The 21,235-nt window shown below is 39.5% G+C and overlaps 1 protein-coding gene across 2 annotated transcripts in view; it reads left to right on the forward strand.

The window, feature by feature from the left end:
* Positions 1 to 21,235, forward strand: part of LOC121961901 (phospholipid-transporting ATPase ABCA1) — a 222,396-nt gene that overhangs the window by 146,078 nt on the left and 55,083 nt on the right. For both annotated transcript variants that reach the window (XM_088073211.1, XM_088073212.1), the window contains 6 exons: positions 4,582 to 4,676; positions 5,346 to 5,451; positions 9,665 to 9,739; positions 12,936 to 13,105; positions 18,755 to 18,932; positions 19,982 to 20,097. In XM_088073211.1, coding sequence (XP_087929337.1) covers positions 4,582 to 4,676; positions 5,346 to 5,451; positions 9,665 to 9,739; positions 12,936 to 13,105; positions 18,755 to 18,932; positions 19,982 to 20,097 — 740 coding nt within the window. The remainder of the gene's footprint in view (positions 1 to 4,581; positions 4,677 to 5,345; positions 5,452 to 9,664; positions 9,740 to 12,935; positions 13,106 to 18,754; positions 18,933 to 19,981; positions 20,098 to 21,235) is intronic.

Below are 21,235 nucleotides of genomic sequence, written 5' to 3' on the forward strand. Positions count from 1 at the left end.
TTCATGGTATTGAGATCCGAGTTTGAAAAAGACAGGGAGAGAGAGGGGCTGGCAGGCAGTATCTCTTAAAGCAAGTTTTTCCAAAAGAGTATTTGTTATTTTATAACGCAGTTTGATCCCAAAGCTGGGCTTATGGACCTCTGTGTGGTCTGTTCATTTAAATGTACAACATCAAATCAGCAGGACTGACATATTATTGCTATTTTATGTTATCATTTATTCATTTAAACCATAATGAATCTGTAAACTTTACATCAGAGGGAAGGTTTTTTTTTTTTTTCCTCCAGCACCATCTGTTGCCAAAGAACAAATTCAACTAACCTCAGATCAGTTTCAACTCCCGCCAGCCCGTACTCAACCTGGCGAACACAACAGCCTGACACATCCTTTCTCTGCTGGGCCCTGTTGATTTGTCACTTTGACTCCCAACCCCCGCAGATCCATTTTAGTGTAAAACTACCTGTCCAGAGCTGCCCTCTCAGCAGAAGGCATGAGATGCTCGAAAAACAAAAGCAAAAAGGTCATTGAATTGTGAGGTGAGGCAAATGGTGGATGTGGCAGTGCTTTCCCTTTTGTTGTGGCTTAAACAGAACAGAAGGGGTCTGGATGGAAATCTCTCATCGGGGCGTGTGCAACTCAATCTCTTATGATCCGGGACAGAATAGCCAGAGTGGCCTTTTGTTTTGGTTAGTAACTGCATGTTAGTAACCCAGCGAGTGCTTTCACACACACCACCCCAGCTATTATCTAATGGTATCGTTTGGCTCGGTTAAAATGGTCGCTGTGATGTGATCATATCGGACGTAATCGCACAACACAATAAAATGTGTTGAACTGAGGAGCAGCTTCTGAGATACATGACTGCACAGTGGGCCACCTGTCACGTCCGTTACAAAAACATCATGTTTTAATGAGATAAATAGTGTTACTTCACACATTTAAAAACATAGAAAAAAACAATTAACCTGATCATCACCTGCAAGACTTCAAGTCAGAGGACATGTGACTGCACACCTTAACGTAACATGTTTAATTATAGAAGACTCTGCCTTTCCCCAAGATTGCTTTTCTTTGTGCACACTAGATAAAATTGGAATTTTACCTTAGAGGTACAGCACGATATAAACAGTGCCAAGATTAATATGAACACAGCGCAGTCTCTTATCTCTCCAGTGCTCGAGTATGCCAGCTCATTCAACAGATTTGATTACTCCTTAGTTTACATTTCCCTCACCCCTGTTTGCTTCCCCAGCTATCAAGCTACCACTGTGTTGTGGAGAACTGATGTCATGTACAGAATGCCAAGCACTCTGAAGCTGTTCACAGGTAATGAGCAAGAGATACAGGCCCAGGTACTGCACACATCACATAATGTCCCCATTTCAGTCTTTTTGATGGGGGATATGGACCAAGGCCAAAATAATTAGACCCACACTGACTGTATGCTGGTGTATAAACTCATTGTACACACAGCGGAGTGTAAAAAGCCCCTTATTTTTTTGGTTTTGTTTGTTTCCGAGTTCCTGTGGCTTTTCAGTAGAGAAGCATGTTTGTTCAGAGATAAGCCAAGGTTGCTGTGCCGTTCGTCCTCCTTATCTCTGATTCATAAGCCAGATGGGTCCTCTTCTTCCTCTGCTTTCTCCTTCTGTTTGTTCTTTGCTGTGTGATTCCAGTTCTCCTCCTCCTTCCCTTCTCTTTCCTCTTGTGCTCTCTTCTCCAATTTTTGACTTATGTTTCTATCCTCTATCCGCCCCTGCTCTGCTTTCTTATTTATCCTATTTGTTTTTAATCTGGCTTCTAATCTGGTTTTATTCTTCTCCTCCCTCTTGTTTTACCCCAGCATATACTCATCTGCTCTTCACTTAACTGCTACTTCTATATCTAATGTAGCTATACTGCCATGTACTGTAAGACCCATTCAAAGAGCTATTTATCTTTAAACAGAAACTCAGGAATGAAAGAGATACAAAAAAACAGCCCTTGCAGCTTATAGCTGGATATCTATAGATATAAGGATATCTATATCTTGTGGACATCCACTGTATGTTTTAAGGGACTGTGTTTTATTTATTAGAGTAGGGGGGTGGCTATGGTGCGACTTTGTCCTTGACCTTGACCCTCCTCAAATCTTCAACTATTTCTCCTTAAATCTCTTAGAGTGACAGTGGGGAAAATGCATGACCTTCTCACTACCATAAATGACTATATATTTTTTTGTAATAATCACACTTGATGTAAACTGTACAAAACAGTGGCACAGTAGACATTATAAGATCTTAAAAGCGTACCCTTTACTCGTTTGAAGGTTAAAAGTTGAAAATTAAATTCTGGAGTTAAAAAGAAATATGTGGTTAGTGCAAACAGTTATTACAGTTATTACAATAGGCTTTGTCCTCCATGATGTGACCATTGGCAATTTCAAACTGTGATAATAATTTCTGTTTTACCAGTGTTGTAGCATTAACGTGTCTTTTGCGATGCGATTAAGGTTTCAAACATTTTTTTTTTTAAATTGCATTCGTCGTGGGCTGACGTTCCTGTCTCAAAGAGGTTGTACTGGACTGAGTTTTGAAGCTACTGTGATGATACAGTGGTATTAACCATGTCATGCTAGTGTCTCAGGAAGGAGGCTTAATAATGCTCCAACCTTTGCCTACATTTTAGACTTCAAGATATCTGAATGAAAATGGATTCTGTGGGTACCCATGAGTCTCGCCTTTACAGACATGCCAACTTTATACTAGTATCATGCAAGTTTTTTATCTTATTTGATTCCTGGTCAATCTGGACAATCTGGTATGAATTGCTTGTTATTGTGTACTTCAAAACAGTTTTGAAATGCAAAATAATGGGAATTGTTAACATGCAATGAATAATATGATTAATTGTAATTAACTATTGAAATTCTCTGATTTAAAAAGTCAGTATTTGACAGCCCTAGTTTAGTTACCCACGAGGTTTGAGGGTGTTTTAAATAAATACAACATACCACAATTTAAAGATGTATGTCCCTCCCCTATACCAAAATAAAACACGTGTCTCTCCACAGTGCTTAAATTTATCTTTGGCATGCCTCTCCAGTTTTGTATCACCCCCTAATAAATAATCAACAGTCCCTAGGTGATAAAGAATGTGTATACACACAAAGGTAACAGATTAAACAACACACCATGTGTGCTCAAAGCTTGCACATCAAGCTGTTTGTACACAGGGGTAGATAACCAGCGTAACCAGGGGGTACGTTGGCAAATTGCGTTGCAGTCGGGGGTCTCAATTGCACTTTTATCAAGGATCACTCTGCTAATTAGCATAGTGGTACCTCTCTAAATAAGCAAGGCTAAAGCAGCTTGGTGTCGGAGTGAGTGTGTGTGTGTACTGAGAAGTATCATTGTGGAGTGTATCTGTGGTTGTGTGTCTCACCCTCCCTTAATTGGATGTTTGAATGTACCCATTTATCCACAGAAGGGCATCTAATTAGGGTTCTTTGACATTAGACACAGCTTTTTGCAGCTTTGGCGGGGGTCTAAAATTCAGCCAGGCTCCCCATAGCCAGGCTTAATTGACTATTATGATAAGGGTTGGGTGAATATGTTGCACAGAGCTGTGGACAGATCACCTGCAAAATTTTCTTGCTGTTAAGTTTTGTTGATTTTGTATCTACTGGATACGTTTTTATGGGTGACTGAGCAGTTGGTCTGTGGTCAGCTTTTCTGCTCATGAGGTTATACTACACACACTTTATTGAGGCCTCTTCAGAGCCAGGTAGTTTTTGTCAGGAGTTGGCAGAAACCAAAAGAGAGCTAACAGGAGAGTGGATGTTGAGGTTATATTCATCAGGTGGCCACCTGATAAATCTAAGTTACTCCAAATTAATTCAAACATTGCTTTGTATCTGCTGGATGCACAAATAAGTAACAGTTTGCTGTATTACCAACTTGTCATGCCGTCCTCAAGAGCCCCCCAAAAATTAATCACCATTAATCATTTAACCCTAAAGTCACTATAACAAAAATAACAAATGGTAGGGATGTCACGAGTATGTCATTGAGTATCTGCAGATACGGAGTCCTGATCCGATACTTGTATTTAGCTGGATAATACAGCTGCACAATTCACACTTGAACTACTTTGGAGTCATTAAAACCAATACATTGTATATGCTTGACAGTATAACAGCTCTGCAATGCAATACAATTTTATTTAAAGCATTGTTACAGCTTAACTTTAATATACCCATACAACAAATAAACAGCGGTCAGAATTCCACCTATTACAGCATTATAGTAAAACTAATTCACTAAAAATGAACAACAAGTATTTCAGTTCCACTTAAAGTGGTGTAGCAGCTTAGGAGCAATAAATCCTGTATACCTGCCACAAATCGTGCTCTCCGTTCAAGACACCTGTGTGGTGGTGGGCGTGAATGAAGGATAGGGTGAGGTGTGTGCTCAAAATTACAAATCTCGATGTATTGACTTGGCCTGATCCTGATCCAATTGGGACATTCCTACCAAATAGCAAACCTGTAGTGTGCATTTTTTTCAGTGCTAACATTTCAACCTTTTTTGCCCTTTTTCACAGAGGATCCAGAACACAACAGACACATTGTTGGATTTAACTGGGCGGAACATGACAGACTTCCTGGTCAAGACTTATGAGCACTCGGGTAAAACAAGGTAATGCACGTCAGTGTAAATGCTGTGAATATCGACATTTCTCTAGAGTTTTTTTTTTTTTTTTTATGCTGCAGCATTGAAGTTTTTTTTATAACAGTACATTCATGTATGTGGTAGCACTTTAGAGACTAGTGACTTTCCTCAGGCACTTTGGTTTCAGGGTTGTTGTTTTGTTTTTTGTTGTTTTCTTTTTTTGAGAGAGCCAAATTACTACCTGGGCTGCTGTTGTAGTGTTGCTGCATCCACTTTTTGAAGGTCAGTTGAGTGTAATATGAATGAAAGGATAAAATCCCACACACTGGGCTGCCTTTTCCATCTACATGTTATGCAGTTGTCACACTATGACAAGTCCTGCTGGGCCTCTCTTTGATACGCTTCCCTTAACCTGTCATTTTCCTGTATGAAAGCATTTAGAGCAAACTGTCAGGGAGACAAATGATTAATTGTAAGCCTTAGGTTGATGTGTTTGCTCAAACATGTAAGTTGTTGCTCATGTTTCCACAACACATTGCCTGTTTTATACTATATGTCTGTATCTCATGTCTGTGTGTGTGTAGCTTTACAGAGGAAGCTTAAAAATCTGTGGCCGTGGGTATTCTTTGGTATTACTCATATGCTCTTATCTCCACTTGAACCTCCCTCTTGTTCTGCTTTTGTCTGCCACTCCAGGTACGGAGGCATCTCTGTAGGGGCAGTCAACTCCCAAGTCCGTTTGACTGAGGCAGCAATAGAAGCCTCATTTAGGGATCTACGAGGTCTTTTCAGTTCGTTTCAGGTATGTAATAAATATTGGCATTCTCAAAGTCAAGCCTGTTGATACCACAGGGTTGATTGATTAGCACAGCAGCATCTACAAAACCTAGAAAGTCTTAGAATTAGTTTATCTGCAACATATAAAACATAAAAAAAACATATATAAAACCAAGGATGAATGCACCTTCTTCAAATCACCATCTTTACATGTGTGTTTTTAAAAAATCTGTAAAATGGATATTTTGTTTGAAACTAACAAAAGCTCTTGAGTTTAGAATATCTCCATGTATACTCCAATATACATTTTTTAAACTGTAATTTAGATTCAGTCCCAAGATCAGAAGATCAAAGATGAGCATTTTTCCACTAATGTTGGTTACAACAACAAACCACAGTCAGGTCAAGACCTTGGTGAGGACAACAAGCACACAGATAAACATCCCAGACAAAGTTTCTGACAGTTTGTGCAGAAATCCTTTAGTTATTCAACCCAACTGTTGCATCAGCTGTTCGGGTGGCTGGTCTCAAGTGAATCAGAAGCCCTGATCTGCTCTATCCTGCTCAGATTTCATCTTTTAAAAAAGAAAAAGCTATGATATAGTAATGACAAAGAACCAATTATATCATATCATATATCATATATTTGATTATTGATAGAGTATTGATAAAGAATAGGACCAAAATGTAGTATCAATTAATTGTTGCAATTAAATTGAATAGTATAGTAATTAGAGTAGTGCTATCAATAGAGTCCTAAAGATGCGCATCCACACGTTTCAGAGAATGGTCATGCAAATTTGCAATTTTGGTCATTAATTTGGTAAGTAATAGAAATGTATTGGTTAAAATATGTATAAGTGATGAAGGTCTGCAGTTGTGAGGCTGGTTGGATGTACTGCCAAATTCACAGAAACGACACTGGAAGCTGGTTATAGTGGTGAAATGAACTTTAAATTCACCGGCGTCAGCTCTGGTGGACATCTCCCTCAAAACATGGGTCAGCTGTGGTGTTGTGTTGTATTATCAAAGTGCACATTTTAGAGTGGTCTTTTATTGTGACCATCCAATGGCACACCTTTGTAATATTGATGCCGTTTAATCAGCATATTGATATGCCACACCTGTCAGGCTGATGGATTATCTTGGAAAAGGAGAAATGCTGACGTACGCTGATTTTTATCAAATTTGTCAAACAGAATTTGAGAGAAATTGGTTTTCTGTTTGCATAGATCTTAACTCATGTAAATAGGAAACATAGGCTTGCGTTTAAGTTTTTGTTCTGTATAGTCTCTCAGCCATGCTAGAGGCATCTAAAGATGGCAATGTTGTTCGGTCGCTCTGTTACATTTGAAGTCTTTCTCCAGCACTAAGTGTTAGGACTACTTTTGTGACTAAAGAAGTGGTCCTGCTTTTGTCACGTCAAGGCTGCAGTTTGCCAGTCTTCTTTTGATCGAGCTGCTCCTAATTGGAGCGTGGCGTTCTTTGTGCAGTTAGCTTTGTATCTTAGGTACAGGTGATTTTGTAGTGGACTTTTGGAACCCGCTGTATTCTTGAACGATTGCGAAAGAAGAAAGATGAGAGGAGCTTTAGACTCTTCAAATCCATTCTGTTGAGTGTCCATGGCAACAGGCTATGATTGTCTGTGCATTGCTTTGAATAAATGGAGGAATCTGGCTCCTCACTGTGCAAGAGCATTCACACACCATCCTGCAAACCCTTCTCCTCTCACATGTATTCAACTTAACTTCTGACACTTTCTCACTTCATGTATATACATTCATATACTTTTACTCAGGCACAGTGTTTCTTGAACTACATACCAACTCACTTGTCCCCTTCGTGTATCTCTCTCTATCTCTCTCCCAGCCTCTGTCTCGCATACACACAGTCTCTCATTAACATTTCAAATTTTTGGACGTTCAAACTGCTTTGAGATCAGCACATTGCTTTGCCCTCAGGCATCTCCGGTTCTCATCCCTACCCAGGCTCCATTCTCTGTCTCCCGGATCTCGAGGCTAATGTGACTTTAATTCGTGCAGCAGCGATGATGTAACCCTAATGGCCGGGCATTAGCCGTCCCAGCTCTGCATCTCGTGTTATTAAAGTGCTACACTGTCCTTGGGAAATGTCTGGCTCTCTCCTGCTCGGCAGGCATTGTGATGTGAGACGGTAACTGGAAGTAGCGTGTTTTTGCACTCGGGTCCACCTGCGCATGGGGCTGAAATTTCTGTTTAATTGCATTTTGTCTGTCTGTCACGTAGAAATATGGTTTGGTGTCACATGAGGTGACGGGAACACTGAGAACAAGAAAGCCTGTGTGCTGGAAATTGTATAATTAAGCTAAAAAATGTATCTGAAATGGCAGTGTCATATATAGATGGTATTAATGACATGACTGCTCCCTGAAATGTTTTGAAACCTTCTGGACAACATTTTTTTCATTTTTTTTTTCATTTCATTTCATGTTTTTTCAGAAAAAATAAGCCCCTGAGATAACAAACCACGAACTCCTTTCTGGCAGGTTCTCAATACACACACACACACACACACATTACCACACTGTCCCACAGACCATATGACCACTCTGTCACATAGAGCACTTGACCACTGAACTGTGCAGGCCACTTTGGAATACAAGCCAAGGAAGTCACCACACACTCGAGTGGCTTTATTGCTGTGTCGTTAGCCGTGGCACTGGCAGGTCCACTGGCCAAACCAGCCTTGTCATTGTCCTTGAGCGGGGAGGAGTTTGTCAAGGATTAGGCCCAGGCAGCTGCTGGCCCACTTCTCATCTTGTTTCAGCCACCACTAATCCTCAGTAAGGCCGCCTAATGGCGCTGCCCGTTGCTGCTTGGCATGATGCAAACCAGAGAGAAGTAAAAACACAAAATGCTGTAAAGATTCCCTCGCTTTTTTGCTGGAGGAAGCATTACGGACAAGAGTAGGAGTCTTGTTGTGTGCCCGGTGTATGCATAGGTAATGTCTTGGAACACAGGGGATGTTATTTAACACAAATACTCCTGTCAGGGTAGATGGGGGCGTTTTTCTTGTTTTTTTTTTTTCTCTCCCTCCTCTTTCACACGGTGATATGGAAAGAGATGAAGAGTTCATGCTGCGTTACTGAAATGATCTGTAAACATTTTGTTATCCCAAAGGAGCAGACCGGATATATGGCAGGGCGAAAAAAAGAGCTCTGAATACATTTTTGAAATGTTTCCAAATTTCTGTAATGTTACGATTTGGCTGAATGAAGGATTTTGGGATAGAAAAAGTGACAACAGCCGTGGTATGATCCCCCAGTTCCCTGTCCTTAGGTGACTGTCTTGGGGGCTTGAGATATCTTTGGTGTGTTTTCCCTTCCACTCTCCCTCTCTTTCCGAGCAGACGGGCACTTGCACCTGAGCACACTCCCGCATTTTCGGGATGTCTTTCTTGATTTTTCTCCTCTTATTTTGTCTACCCCCCACCTCTCTTCCCAGTTGTCACCTGCACTTTCCCTCCGCCGACCTCCCCTCACTCCATGTCACATCCACTCTCCCCTCCTTTCCCCCTTGTCTCCCCTGCGATAGGCCTGTGAAGGCAGGGTCCAACAGGAGGTCCATTTGCATTTATATCACACATGTAATGTGCTCAGTGCTCTTATGGTGGAGCTGAACAGCATGGTATCAACATGACACTTTGGAAATCGCTTGCCTGTCATCTCAAGCCCTCATCCCAAGGCTCATTTCACATGAAACATGAGTGGGGTTGAGGAGATGTTTAATACAACCTGTCCAGTCTACCCTCTCTCTGCCATTTTCATGTCTTCACCACCGAGCATACACTTTGTGGAAAATACTTTCCCTGTTACTCTCATTTCCATCTGTTTCTGTTTACACTTGGACACTCGCAATCCAGTCACACTTAAATTTGACTGGTACATAAGGTAGAATTCTTTAACTTTGTTTCATTTTCTCCTTTTTCCTTTTATGACTTTAATTATTTCACCCTATTTATTCAAAAAAACGTCAAGAGAGGAACAAACTCGCAAGCAGGCCAAATAGCGGGGGACACTTTTTTCCCAAGTCTGTAGGAAATAAGTGGCTCATCACACCCAAGTGTTCCCCGGAACTCTTATTTCCTGTCTCCCTCGGCCTCATGTTTTGCATTTCAAAGAGTAGTGGTGGTTTTCCAAGTGTATCCAATTAAATCTCCAGCTCAGCTTTTTTTTGTCTTGTTTTCTTCATCTTCATTAGGATAATGTGACTGATCAGATCTTCCAGAGTGCTGAGACGCTGCTGAAGAAGCTGGGAACCAGGAACAATGTAAAGGTATCATTAATTGCCGGGTGCACTTTTGCTCTTCTGTTTGATGCAAACCAATGAGATGAACATTAAATGATCTCTGAAGGGACAATTAGGCAGGTGAAGTTTGGTTTTTTTGGGATGATGATATAAATCCATCTAAAACTAGTCTACTCTTCTTTGCACTTGCACAGTTTACTTAAAGGTGTACTATGCAGGATTGCTACCTTTATTAATCACACTCGCCAGCAAAAGTGAAAGTAAAAGCCAACCAATGCTCCCATTTGACATTTCACCTCACTTTATTTTCCCCTTTTTTGCCAGTGCATCTCCTGGATGCCTTTGTTTGTTAAGAAACCTTTAATTATATATCATGATATCATAAATTCCTAATGAACATTTTTGTGGTGCAAAACCTATATAGTCAAACGCTACGTAAGTCAGAGGGGAAATTGGTTGGTTGATAATGACACAAGGTGAAAGTAGGCTGGTACGGTCTCTTTCAGCTAAAAGATGTAGTGCCAGTACACAGTACTGGGAAGAGGGGACAGTAACCGCCTGCCAGAACCAGTTCAGTAAAGTTGGAAAAATATTTATAGATTAAAACTTCAGATCAATAGCTTGCACTGCTCTCTGTGTGCAGCCGGCTGTGAAACGAGTGCGCAGGGACCATCTACGAAGAAAAACACTGAAAAGAAGTACCACAAAGACATCCAAAAACTTCATTTTTTAAGTGAAACGTCCCCAGAATCACTTCACATATCAATGGTTTCCTATTGGTTACAACACAAAACTTAGTTTGAATAAAAAGGCTTTTGTATATTTTTTTGGTGGATATTTTGGAAAAAATATTCAATAACTTCACTCTTATAAAATGCAGTGTCCCCAAAATCATTTCACACATCAGTAGTTATAGTACAACATTTAGTGTGGAAAAAAAAAGTGTTTTTGCATAATTTGGGAGAATTTTCATTAGGAAAAGATCTTCAATAACATCATTCTTACACAGTGTTGTGCACCAAATATTGAATAACTATGTGCTCAGTGTTCTGAAAAATTGAAGACAAAACTTCTAAACTGTTCAACTGTAGTAGATTAATTTACTTGTAATTTTCTTCTAATCGAAAACCTAAACCAGTTTTTATGATTTTAAAAGGCACAGGGGGCATGTCCCCTTCAATATTTAGAACATGTGCATTTGTTCCACCTAATAAGTAGCAGATGAATTTTCTCTTAACAAATTTAGACATTTACACCATAATTTGACTGCACAAATAACTGCACAAACTGGTGCAGGAACAATCACCAGAATGCAAGAAATGAAGTGTTTGATGCTCAAATCTTTTCTGACAGAGAAGGACCCCAAACACCACATACCATATCCCCTGCACTCCCAACCCCTGCTATGGTAAAATGAAACCTTCACCCTTTACTTAAACTACAAAAAGCAAAAGATTTTATCCTGCAGAAAAAATGATGGCTCTTTTTGCAATTTTATCACATTATTGTTTTATGTAAAATCTTAATCTTAAGAGTATCCACAGCTGTCCGATACAAGTAACGGACACCTCAAAATGATTTTCATGTGCATTGCTAGTGTAATCATATTTTTCTTAACACCACTGCACTACAGTTGTAGTAAATGTTGAAGTTAATATCTCATACAGGCTGATATATCTCATACTGAGACTAGAGTTTTGCCCCTCCCCAAAACAAGCTGATGTTTAAAGTAGTTTCAGAAGTGGAAATGAATCATATCATATCAAATATTTTTCACTCCTTCTATACCACCCTCATGCATTTAGCAGACATAGTTGTGCTCCTCACTCTGCTTATCTTGAATACATTAAATGATACTTTAGCTGCAGACCTTTCAGAAACTACAGGCTAAAGAAGATATAACAGTCAAATAATATCAAGTTTGGTCGATCTTTGTATCTGAGATGCGGCGAGAACAGAGAGAGAACGAGACAAGAGTGTTTTGTGCGTGCACATCTGTGTGTGTGTGTGTGTGTGTGTGTGTGTGTGTGTGTGTGTGTGTGTGTGTGTGTGTGTGTGTGTGTGTGTGTGTGTGTGTGTGTGTGTGTACTCAAGTTTCTCCATATCCTCCTCTGTGATGCAGTGTTATGTTAGGCTGACACTCAGACACCATCCACTCTTAATTAGCGCTGCACTATCAGCGGGGAGTCCTCTCTCACTCCCACTCTCTTTCATCCATTCTTTTTCTTCTACACCCCAGCAGCCACAGACTCAGAAAATCACTTACATTAAAGGAAAGTGTGCAAAAATGTTTTTCTCTCCGTCTCCGCAGCTAGCATGCTACAGTCCGCCACATCATGATTCGGCATTCATCGCAGGCTTTTATTTCCCGTTGGATGAAAAAGTAACAATTGTCAGATCTGTTCCTCATCCTTATAGATCAGTATGTAGCCCCTCGAATATGTTTGAGAGATTACTTGACCCCTCTCTTCGAACACCTTTTGTGCATTAAGTGGACAAAAATTGATCGTATCTCTCACTCTAACAATCACAACACACAAAGACATAAACGCACTCAAAAGTATAAAAATATATAGGGCCATACACAATAGCACAACAGTAAGAAATTATACTGTACTATATGTTGAACAAGAATGCGGTGAACCTTGGTGCATCTTCAAATGACAACAGCAACTCATTGTCACTGGCAATGATTTCTTCAGCTGGGGAAAAAGCTGGATTTTTTAAGTGCTTTGACATACTTTCTGGTGGACATACTGGTGGTTCACAGGTCTTAAGAGCCCTTCACAACCCTGATTGTAACAACCAAGCTGTTATAAGTAGCAGACATATTCTGTCCAATCATTCTTTGTACCTTTCTTTTATGACTAGTTAGCTTACCAACAAAACAAAGCAAAAAAAATATTTTTAGAAAACTGAGATGACTACTAAGTTGCGACTCTGTAATATTAAAAATTGGAAGATACAGGTCAAGTTTTGGTAACCTTTGAAACAACACTTCATCTCAGAAAAAGACAATTTCATCTGCAACTGGTCCACACTCATGCACTCATGACTTATTTATATTTTTGAAATGTGTCTTCTCTTCTTTTCTAACCCATGTGTTAAATCTTTTTCCATTATTTGTCCACAATCAAATAAATTGATGCCAGACGTAGTTGCTAGGAGACATCTGAAACCCCTACTTGCTTCTCTTTGTTAATGCTCGTCTCTACCTCGGCAGGTGTGGTTCTACAACCAGGCATGGCACGGCGTGGTGTCCTTCCTCAGTGTGGCCAACAACGCCATCCTGAGGGGGAATCTGCCAGCAGGACAGGATCCCCGCCGGTACGGCATCTCCGTGTCCAATCATCCCCTCAACCTCACCAAGGCGCAGCTCTCCTATGTTGCCATGTGAGTTACCAGACCGAAAAAAGGGGTTAAGGGGTAGATGCTGCTATGCCTCAGCTTTGTAGAGCACAGGCGCAACATGAAAATTGTTTGCTGTTAGACATTCCGTTTCATGTGCCTTGTGATGGTTTAGGTTGGATAAAACAGGGTAGGAGTACGGCCTCTGAAATGTTATTCAGAAATGTAACAATGCTGATAGCATACTGTATCTACCACCTTACAGATGATTTGCACCAACAGGGATTAACTCTTAAAGCTGATTAAATTATGGTTTAAGTTTAAAGTCTGTTGCACCTACCTTTAAAACTATCTTAAAATTAAGAAAGATCAAATTTAAACCTCTCTTTAAATCTCAGTATAATTTTACTCCAATCCTAGATTAAAGTATTCTGTTGCAGCAAAACTTTAAATTTACAGCTGAGTAGTCTTAACTTTTACTTTGACTGCCTTTCTTGGATGGATTGAGCAAAATAATCCTCGAAGAAAGTTAGGAGACAGACTCAACCCAGTTGACGACTGTGATGATGATGAATTTTAATAAAGATACCACTTTACCAAGGAAACTTTGGAGCTGAACAGGAAGACTGTTCAAACATGGCAGTGACAGAAACGCATGATGAACATCTCCCGTCCCTCACTTGCCACAATCTTTCTGCTTTTGTCTTCATGTTTTTTGAGCAAGCTTTAAGCTGAGCAACATCCCTTTTTTGTTTCAGTCCGCTCAATCTGTTCGATCTCTATGTATGTTTGTATTTTTTCAGTTATTAATTATTTTGATTTCAATGTGACAATTTTCCCTATTGATTAAACTCAGTTTAAATTCTGTTAAACATGGCTTTTCTAAACCGAGATTATATATATATATATATATATATATATATATATATATATATATATATATATATATATATATAATGGTCCAACAGAGCTCTGCTTAATTTTAAATCTCAATTTATAAATTTTAAGCCTAGTTTTACTCTGATTAGAGCTAATCTTAGATAAAAATAAGCCTTGATGGTGCAATCTAGCCAACATTTCAAATCTGTATAGATAACACTTGTGGTCAATGTGTTAAGGATCCAAGTGTTAACAGTGGCAATTTTTGATTTTCTTACGATTCATCCTAACATGCAAAAGAGAAAGACTGATGGTGACTGGGGAATTGCAAGAGATAAGGCAGAGTGAGAGGGACAGAGCAATGGGGTGGGGGAGAGAAAAGCGGAGACAGCATCGACAAAGGGAGAACAGATGAGTAAGAGACAACACAATAGAAAGCGTAAGACAGATAGATCGATGGGGGATTTGTATGCACAGATTTGGAGGCCCTTGGGAGCCCCTTACGAGGATATACCTTTTTTTTTTGCTCATGCTTTATCCCAGGGCTAGCAGGCGAGCGGCTCCCCATGAGAGTCAGAGATTAATGGTGTGCTAAATCACAACATATGGATCTAACTGCTCTGTGTGTACTGTGTACTGTTTTGTTTTGTGATTATGACCGGTTATTTTGATCCTGTGTATTCCTCAACATTGTCTGTTGTTGATATTGTGCATTTGGTCTGTTTGTGATCAGCGCTTGTAATGGAAAGCAGTTGGAATTCATCCCACTGCAGCAAATTGCCGCACAGTGCTATAACCACAACTCCTGACATTATAAAGGCAATTTAGTGGCTGCTACCAATCACCACATAGAAGCACTTTTATCCCATACTCCCGCCGTTGCTCCAGCCCCCGTCCTCAGTCAGGTATTTATGTAGTGATCAGGTGCTGACGACAGCCCTGAGTTAGAGAGGGAGACTGCGCCAGGGTTAGGAGATAATTACGATGGCCTGCTTACGGTAGATTCAGGATGAGCCTCTTCTCTCTCTCCACCTCTCGGTGCAGAGTGTGACGGCTGCAATTTATGAACTATGATTCCCAGATTAGCTTGGACACTCCTTCATTGGTGAATAAGTGTGCAGGTTGCAGTCAGGAATGGGGAAATGGGCAGTGACTTCTTGAGCAGATGACTAAGCACTTGTGTTTCTTAAAGCTCCACTCTAATATTTTTCATGTGAACGATGGATCAAATGAAAATGTGTGTGTGAATTGTTTTGGGTTTTTTTGTACCTTTTTATGCCTCTGCCCCAGCAATAGCCATGGCAGGAGATATTATGTTTCTGATTGTCCATCCATCCGTCCATCCGTCCCATTTTTGTGAACGTGATATCTATAAAGCGCCTTGAGGGAATTTCTTCTTTGCCGCAAACGTCAGACTCAAGAATGAACTGAAATGATTTTGGTGGCAGAAGGTAAAGGTCACGTTGACCTCACAAAACATGTTTTTGGCCATAACTCAAGAACTCATACGCTAGTGGCAAAAACAGCGGAAAGAAAAATAAACCAGGGGTGCATGATATTGGATTTTTGCCGATATCCAATTTGCTAATATTTTCCAGCTCAGTTTGGCTGATTGCTGATGCAGATGCTGATATATGCAAGTTTTTCTACCTAACTACAGAGAACATCACGTCCATCCTCCAGGATGTGATGTAAATGTGTACATGTACACATTCACTGGGCAAAACAATAAAACTATTTTAACCCAGGTTACATGTAAAACATGCCATAATTATTCATAATTAAAAGTGTAAAATTTCCCCCACTTTCACAGGCTTGGATGATGCTCTTCCTTAGACAGTCAAAACCAGGGCAAAGTTTTCCTTTTTTTGAATAGGTAAAGTCACATGATTTAAGTGTCACCTGACAAAAAAATTTTATTTCGGGCTCATGTGGATTTTTCATTTTAGAGCTGTGCATCCCTTAAAAAATAAAAATAAAAAATGCTGCTTTAGGCACATTTTTAGTCTTTGCGTAATTCAGAAATTGTTATTTGAAGGAGAATAACATTGTGTGGTGGGCATGGTGGGAAGGGTTTTTCGGTTTTATCTTGAACTCACAAAAAATATCAGCACAATGGTAATGTGTAATTTAAGGTAAATACCTACATTTTTTGCTGTCATTGTGTTTTTTATGTGTCCTATAATTTGCTTGCGAACAGCCCAAATAAAGCCCCTGAATTACAGAGAGCTAAGAGAGCCACCGACTTCCACCTGTGACAGAAAAGTCTCTCCCTGTTCTCTGAGGGCAAAATCAACCTTAAAATAAATTGATATTTCTGATTGACACTTCTTTCATGTCATGGAGAGCCTTTCTATGGATAATAACTCATCACCAATGACTTGTTCCCTCGCTATAATTTGGACACCAAAATTACACTGCACCATCCAATTTGAAGTGGCACTCCCCTCTAGTGTGCTTTACGACTAATTTCAATGCAAGTGATGCCATAAGCTGCAAAACTGTGAAAGTATGTGGTTGGAAAGACAGGCAATGCTTACACAAACCGAAATGACCACTTCACACACAAGGTCTCTGTGCTTCATCTGCTTTGGCACAAAAATAGAGCCTCCCAATTTTCTCTATCTCATCTCCAGAAATGTCAGACTTTGGCACCATTTCACCATGGAGACATGTCGTACATATCACTTCTTAATTGCTCAGGAATATCAATTTGGCATATCTTCCACTCTGTTGAATTTGATGCGTAATTTAGTTACTATCAGCGAATTAATATTGTCTCTGATTTGTGAACGCTATCTGCAAAAGTATTCCATTTAAAAACCATATGCGGTTGAGCTACCGAATTAATTGTAATATGCTTCTATCAAAATTGAAATGGTTCTCAGCTTTATCTACATAATAAAAATGACAAGCCAAATGTTGTGCCAGGAACTTTAGATTTGATAATTATCTCATGCTTTCAGCCCCTCTCTCACTTTAACATTTAAGGCTGTGCCCTGCAGCCCTTGTCATTTAAAAAAATTTAAAAAATAAGGAAAGAAATAGATCTTGTAAAAGCTTTACTCCCACTGGTCATCTTTCTTGCTCTTTCATTATTAGTTAATTAGCAGATTGCTTGTCCTCCTCTTCTCAGCAATTAACCAGCTTCAAGCATTCAGGGTTAGATCATTCACAGCTTTGTCCCCTACATTATCTCCCCACCTGACCAGTGCACGCAGCCCTTGAAACCTGTTGAAATGTCGGCTGGCACCCACTGCAATAAATTATTTCATATTTATGTGTCCTAATTGCATCTGGTTGGCGATGATAAATACAGCCCTGTAGCCACACAGGGTAACTTATTTAATATGCTAAATACACAGCATGGAGGCATGTGAGAGATTATCCCGGGCCGAGGGTGAGGATGACTTGGGGGGGGGGGGTAAAAAGAATATACCACAGTTTTATCCAACGCTAATTGAGCAGTCACAATGGAGGACATTTCAAAGCTAGGATGGCATTAATGAAGATACACACAACAGTGAAGCGAAGGTCAGCGTCTCGGAGGAGAAAGGGACAATCTGTTTCCATCATAAAAGAATGTTACATATACAAAGTCTGGTCAAGATTTAAAAAATTGTCCTCTGTCCTCTTTACCTGCTGGCTGTGTTGCCAAGAGACAAACAGGAGCTGGACATGAATGCAAGCCTGACATAATAGCTTATCATGGTTTCAGGAGACCTTTAAAAGCTTTTTGATTATGCTCAAACAGCATTGCCAGTACTTTCAATTCATGTAATGCTAATGTCATCAATACTAACAAGCTCAAGCCTGAAACATTAGTTATATTGATCATTCCTGTCCCAAAATTTGTTTTAATGCATCCTAACGTGGCGAAGTAATAAAGGTAATGTGTTTATTGCATTGCAGGAAATGAGCAAAATGCTGCTTCAACATTCTTTATGTATCATTTGGCTCATTTTCTGGAAACAAGAAACAACCACAAGCTGGTTCTCCGCCCTGAGAATCTCTTCACTTTCATACAGTCAAAATTTCTTGACAATGACAAAATCTCGCATACAATTTTTCCACAGCACAGTGTAGATTCCGTCATCTCTAACCTGCTGTGTTACTCTCACTGACGGCAGTTCTGTGGTATACAGCAATAACTAGTGCCCAGTGAAAATGAAGTGAGCCATTATTCCCTAAGAAATATATTAAAATGCAGTGAATATCACACTGGAACTTTTCCACTGGAAGCATGAGACCATTTAATTTCGATTTCAATTGAGTTAAAGTTCTGTATTTCATAATCTCATATTCCTATTCATGTGGACGGTTTGATCCAAAGTGCTTCACAATACCCTGAGGTAAGGGCGTACATATTTTAGCATGTGTAAATGCAGTGGAAACAGTATGATCATTATCCAGTTCACCTGTGTAGGAGTGCTAGTAATAGTTAATGGCTTCATCATTTTAGTTTGGTTCTTTTTATCAGTTTTATTGAAATAAGACTTAAAAAGTGATTGAATAACAATAAGGCAGTAAATTGAAAGGAAAAAATAAATAAATAGAAAACAACAACAAAAATTACCTGTTGTAATGAAATAATTTCCTGCTTTGTGCCAATGCTTTGTTCGCATCAAAAAAAAAAAAATGATGCCAGACCAAAAACACATCTACATCCTCATAGAAATAAGACATTTTGTACAGCTTCAGAGGAAAAAGATTGCTCTGCTCCTATTTTTGCATTTTATTTTCATTGTCCTGGTACACTCAAAGAGCTCTCCACTCAACTTCTTGTTTGCTGTGCTTCTATTCTTCCAATCACAGGGCCACAACCTCAACTGATGTGGTGGTGTCCATCTGTGTTATCTTTGCCATGTCCTTCATCCCTGCCAGCTTTGTCCTCTTCCTCATCCAAGAGAGGGTGAACAAAGCCAAGCATCTGCAATTTGTCAGTGGAGTAAACCCAGCTGTCTACTGGTTGGCCAATTTGGCCTGGGACACGGTAAATACCACCTTCCTCAGGTCACTGCATCACCTCTTAATCGATCACAACTTCTTGAGGTACAATTTAGTATTGCCACTTATTAAAATGATGCATAAAATGAAGTGAAAACTATGAGACATGCATAATAATGTGATTCAAGAAACACTGCTTTCAGTGTCGTAGGCCTCATATATGTAAAAAAAAAAAAAAAAAGAAAAAAGAAAAATCCATCCACTGTAATTGATAATGTAGCTTTGACCACTGCTGGCTTCTGGGAAAAAGCTGCACCGAAGCAACAGTTATTGGCTGAGGCGTAATTATCGACTGCGGCTGCCCCCGCTGGTTTCGCTCAACAGGCTTACAGGCAGGTTCCCTAAGGTGTAATGGAAGTAAACATTTTATCAGGTACCTTTTGGTAAAGAAATTGCAGCAGGATGCTCATCATTATGGTAGATAAATGCTGTCTGAGTGGAAGACAAATATACTTGCAGAGTCAGTCTAATGATTCTAGCCTGAAGCTCTTTGCATTAGTATACATGCTCCATCGACAGTAGACATTATAGGTAATCCAGGTTGAAAATGTCCTTAATATTTCAGTGTAAACTTATTGTCCATGAACTGTTTATAAGCATGATTCATTGTATTAATTTTATCCATAGTACATAATTTATTCAACACTAGACATATAGGTCTGCAGCCAAAAGGAAGCTTTTTCCCTCAGCCCTCTTTTGATATTGACTGGATTTAATCAAATGTTGAATAAATATTAGTTAATAAAGGTATAAAATGATAGTTCAGTTTAATGTGTCATTCAGTCACTTGCCTCAAACACAAGAGAATCATATACGTATGTCTGCTGGTCACTGAATTAAATAGAAAATTAAAAGGGGGCGTATTTGAGTGCTACTTATATTGCAGATTTCATAATACGTTCTTTAAGTCTTAAAAAATTATTAAAAGCAAGTCATATCTTTATGTTGTCAAGCACAGTTTAGTAATTATGTACTGGCCTCTGATGGTGGTAGCTGCTTATTTGTCTGTTTGCTTGTCTATGTTTGTCCTGACAGTGTAACTACATCATCCCATGCCTTATTGTGATTGTGATCTTCCTCTGCTTCCAACAAAAAGCCTATGTTTCACCTCCGAACCTGCCTGCTTTGATTCTGCTGCTTATTCTGTATGGGTAAGTAAATTAAAAGCTCAGTACTATCAATACCAAGTTAAAGGAATGTTTGATTCCCCAAATGACCATTTGCATATGAAGTACTCACCAAGCATTTTAACTTCTTTTAGATTGTTAATTTGGTTTTAGTGCCCGTAACTTCAGTGTTTTTAATTCGGTCTTACACCTCGGGTCAGTGCCAAAGTCCTTCGTTTCCTGCAGCAACATACAGCTATTTAAAGGAAAACTTCACTCTCAAAACGAAAATTTGCACCGTGTATTACATTATAATTTGTGTGTAACATTGTTTTTTTCTTGCTTGACCTCAATGAACAAAGAATCCAAAAACAGAGAAAATTCTTGAATTGAAGTCATCGGGGTCCGCCTTCATCAGCAACAAAACTATATCAAAGCATTTGCTGACAAACTCTCACACAACTCATGCAGTAATCCGAGTCTCATTTATCCAGTCATATGCTCATATTTCCCAAACACACATTCATTTCAAACTGGGAACTGAACTCTAAGTAAACATTTTCCATGCTCTCATCAGATCCAGACTCCATTGATAAAACCATTTTACCTCACTGAATACAGAGAAGCTGCTGGTCTACCACTGCCTCAACCAGTTAGTGTGTTTGTTATTTTTTGTCTTTGCTGAATCTGAAGTAATCTTTTTAAACGGGCATGTCCAAAGTCTGGCCCAGGGGCCAATCATGACCTGTGGACTGGCTTTAAATGCCTCCTGACTTGTCTTTAAAAAATTACTATATGTGGCCCATCACACAATAATGGTTAATCAAGCAAGTTACCTTTGCTTTTTTCATTCACCTCACCATGGCAGGACTATCATACAGTTTGTAGACATGCTCCGCAAGTTATGTTTTCATAAACAGACAAACAAATGTGCTAGCAGCAGGCAGACATCTGCTAGATAGCAGACATGGGCTCAGAAAATAAGTGTAAAGTTGATAAAGTGGACCATCACTTTCAGCAGTGGTGGAAAGTTGGATACTGCTGCTTTCAGGTATTTTTACATTATCTAGTCTGGCCTATTCGAAAAGTTTGGACACTCCTGATTTAAAATGCCTTGGTGTTTGTATTCCTTTATATTTCCTGTCAAAAGTTTATTTTCAGTCAGTGAGAAAGTGTTAGCAGG

The sequence above is a fragment of the Plectropomus leopardus genome, chromosome 23 (genome assembly GCF_026936395.1).
Source record: "Plectropomus leopardus strain MGB_pleo_1.0 chromosome 23, ASM2693639v1, whole genome shotgun sequence".
NCBI lineage: Eukaryota > Metazoa > Chordata > Actinopteri > Perciformes > Serranidae > Plectropomus > Plectropomus leopardus.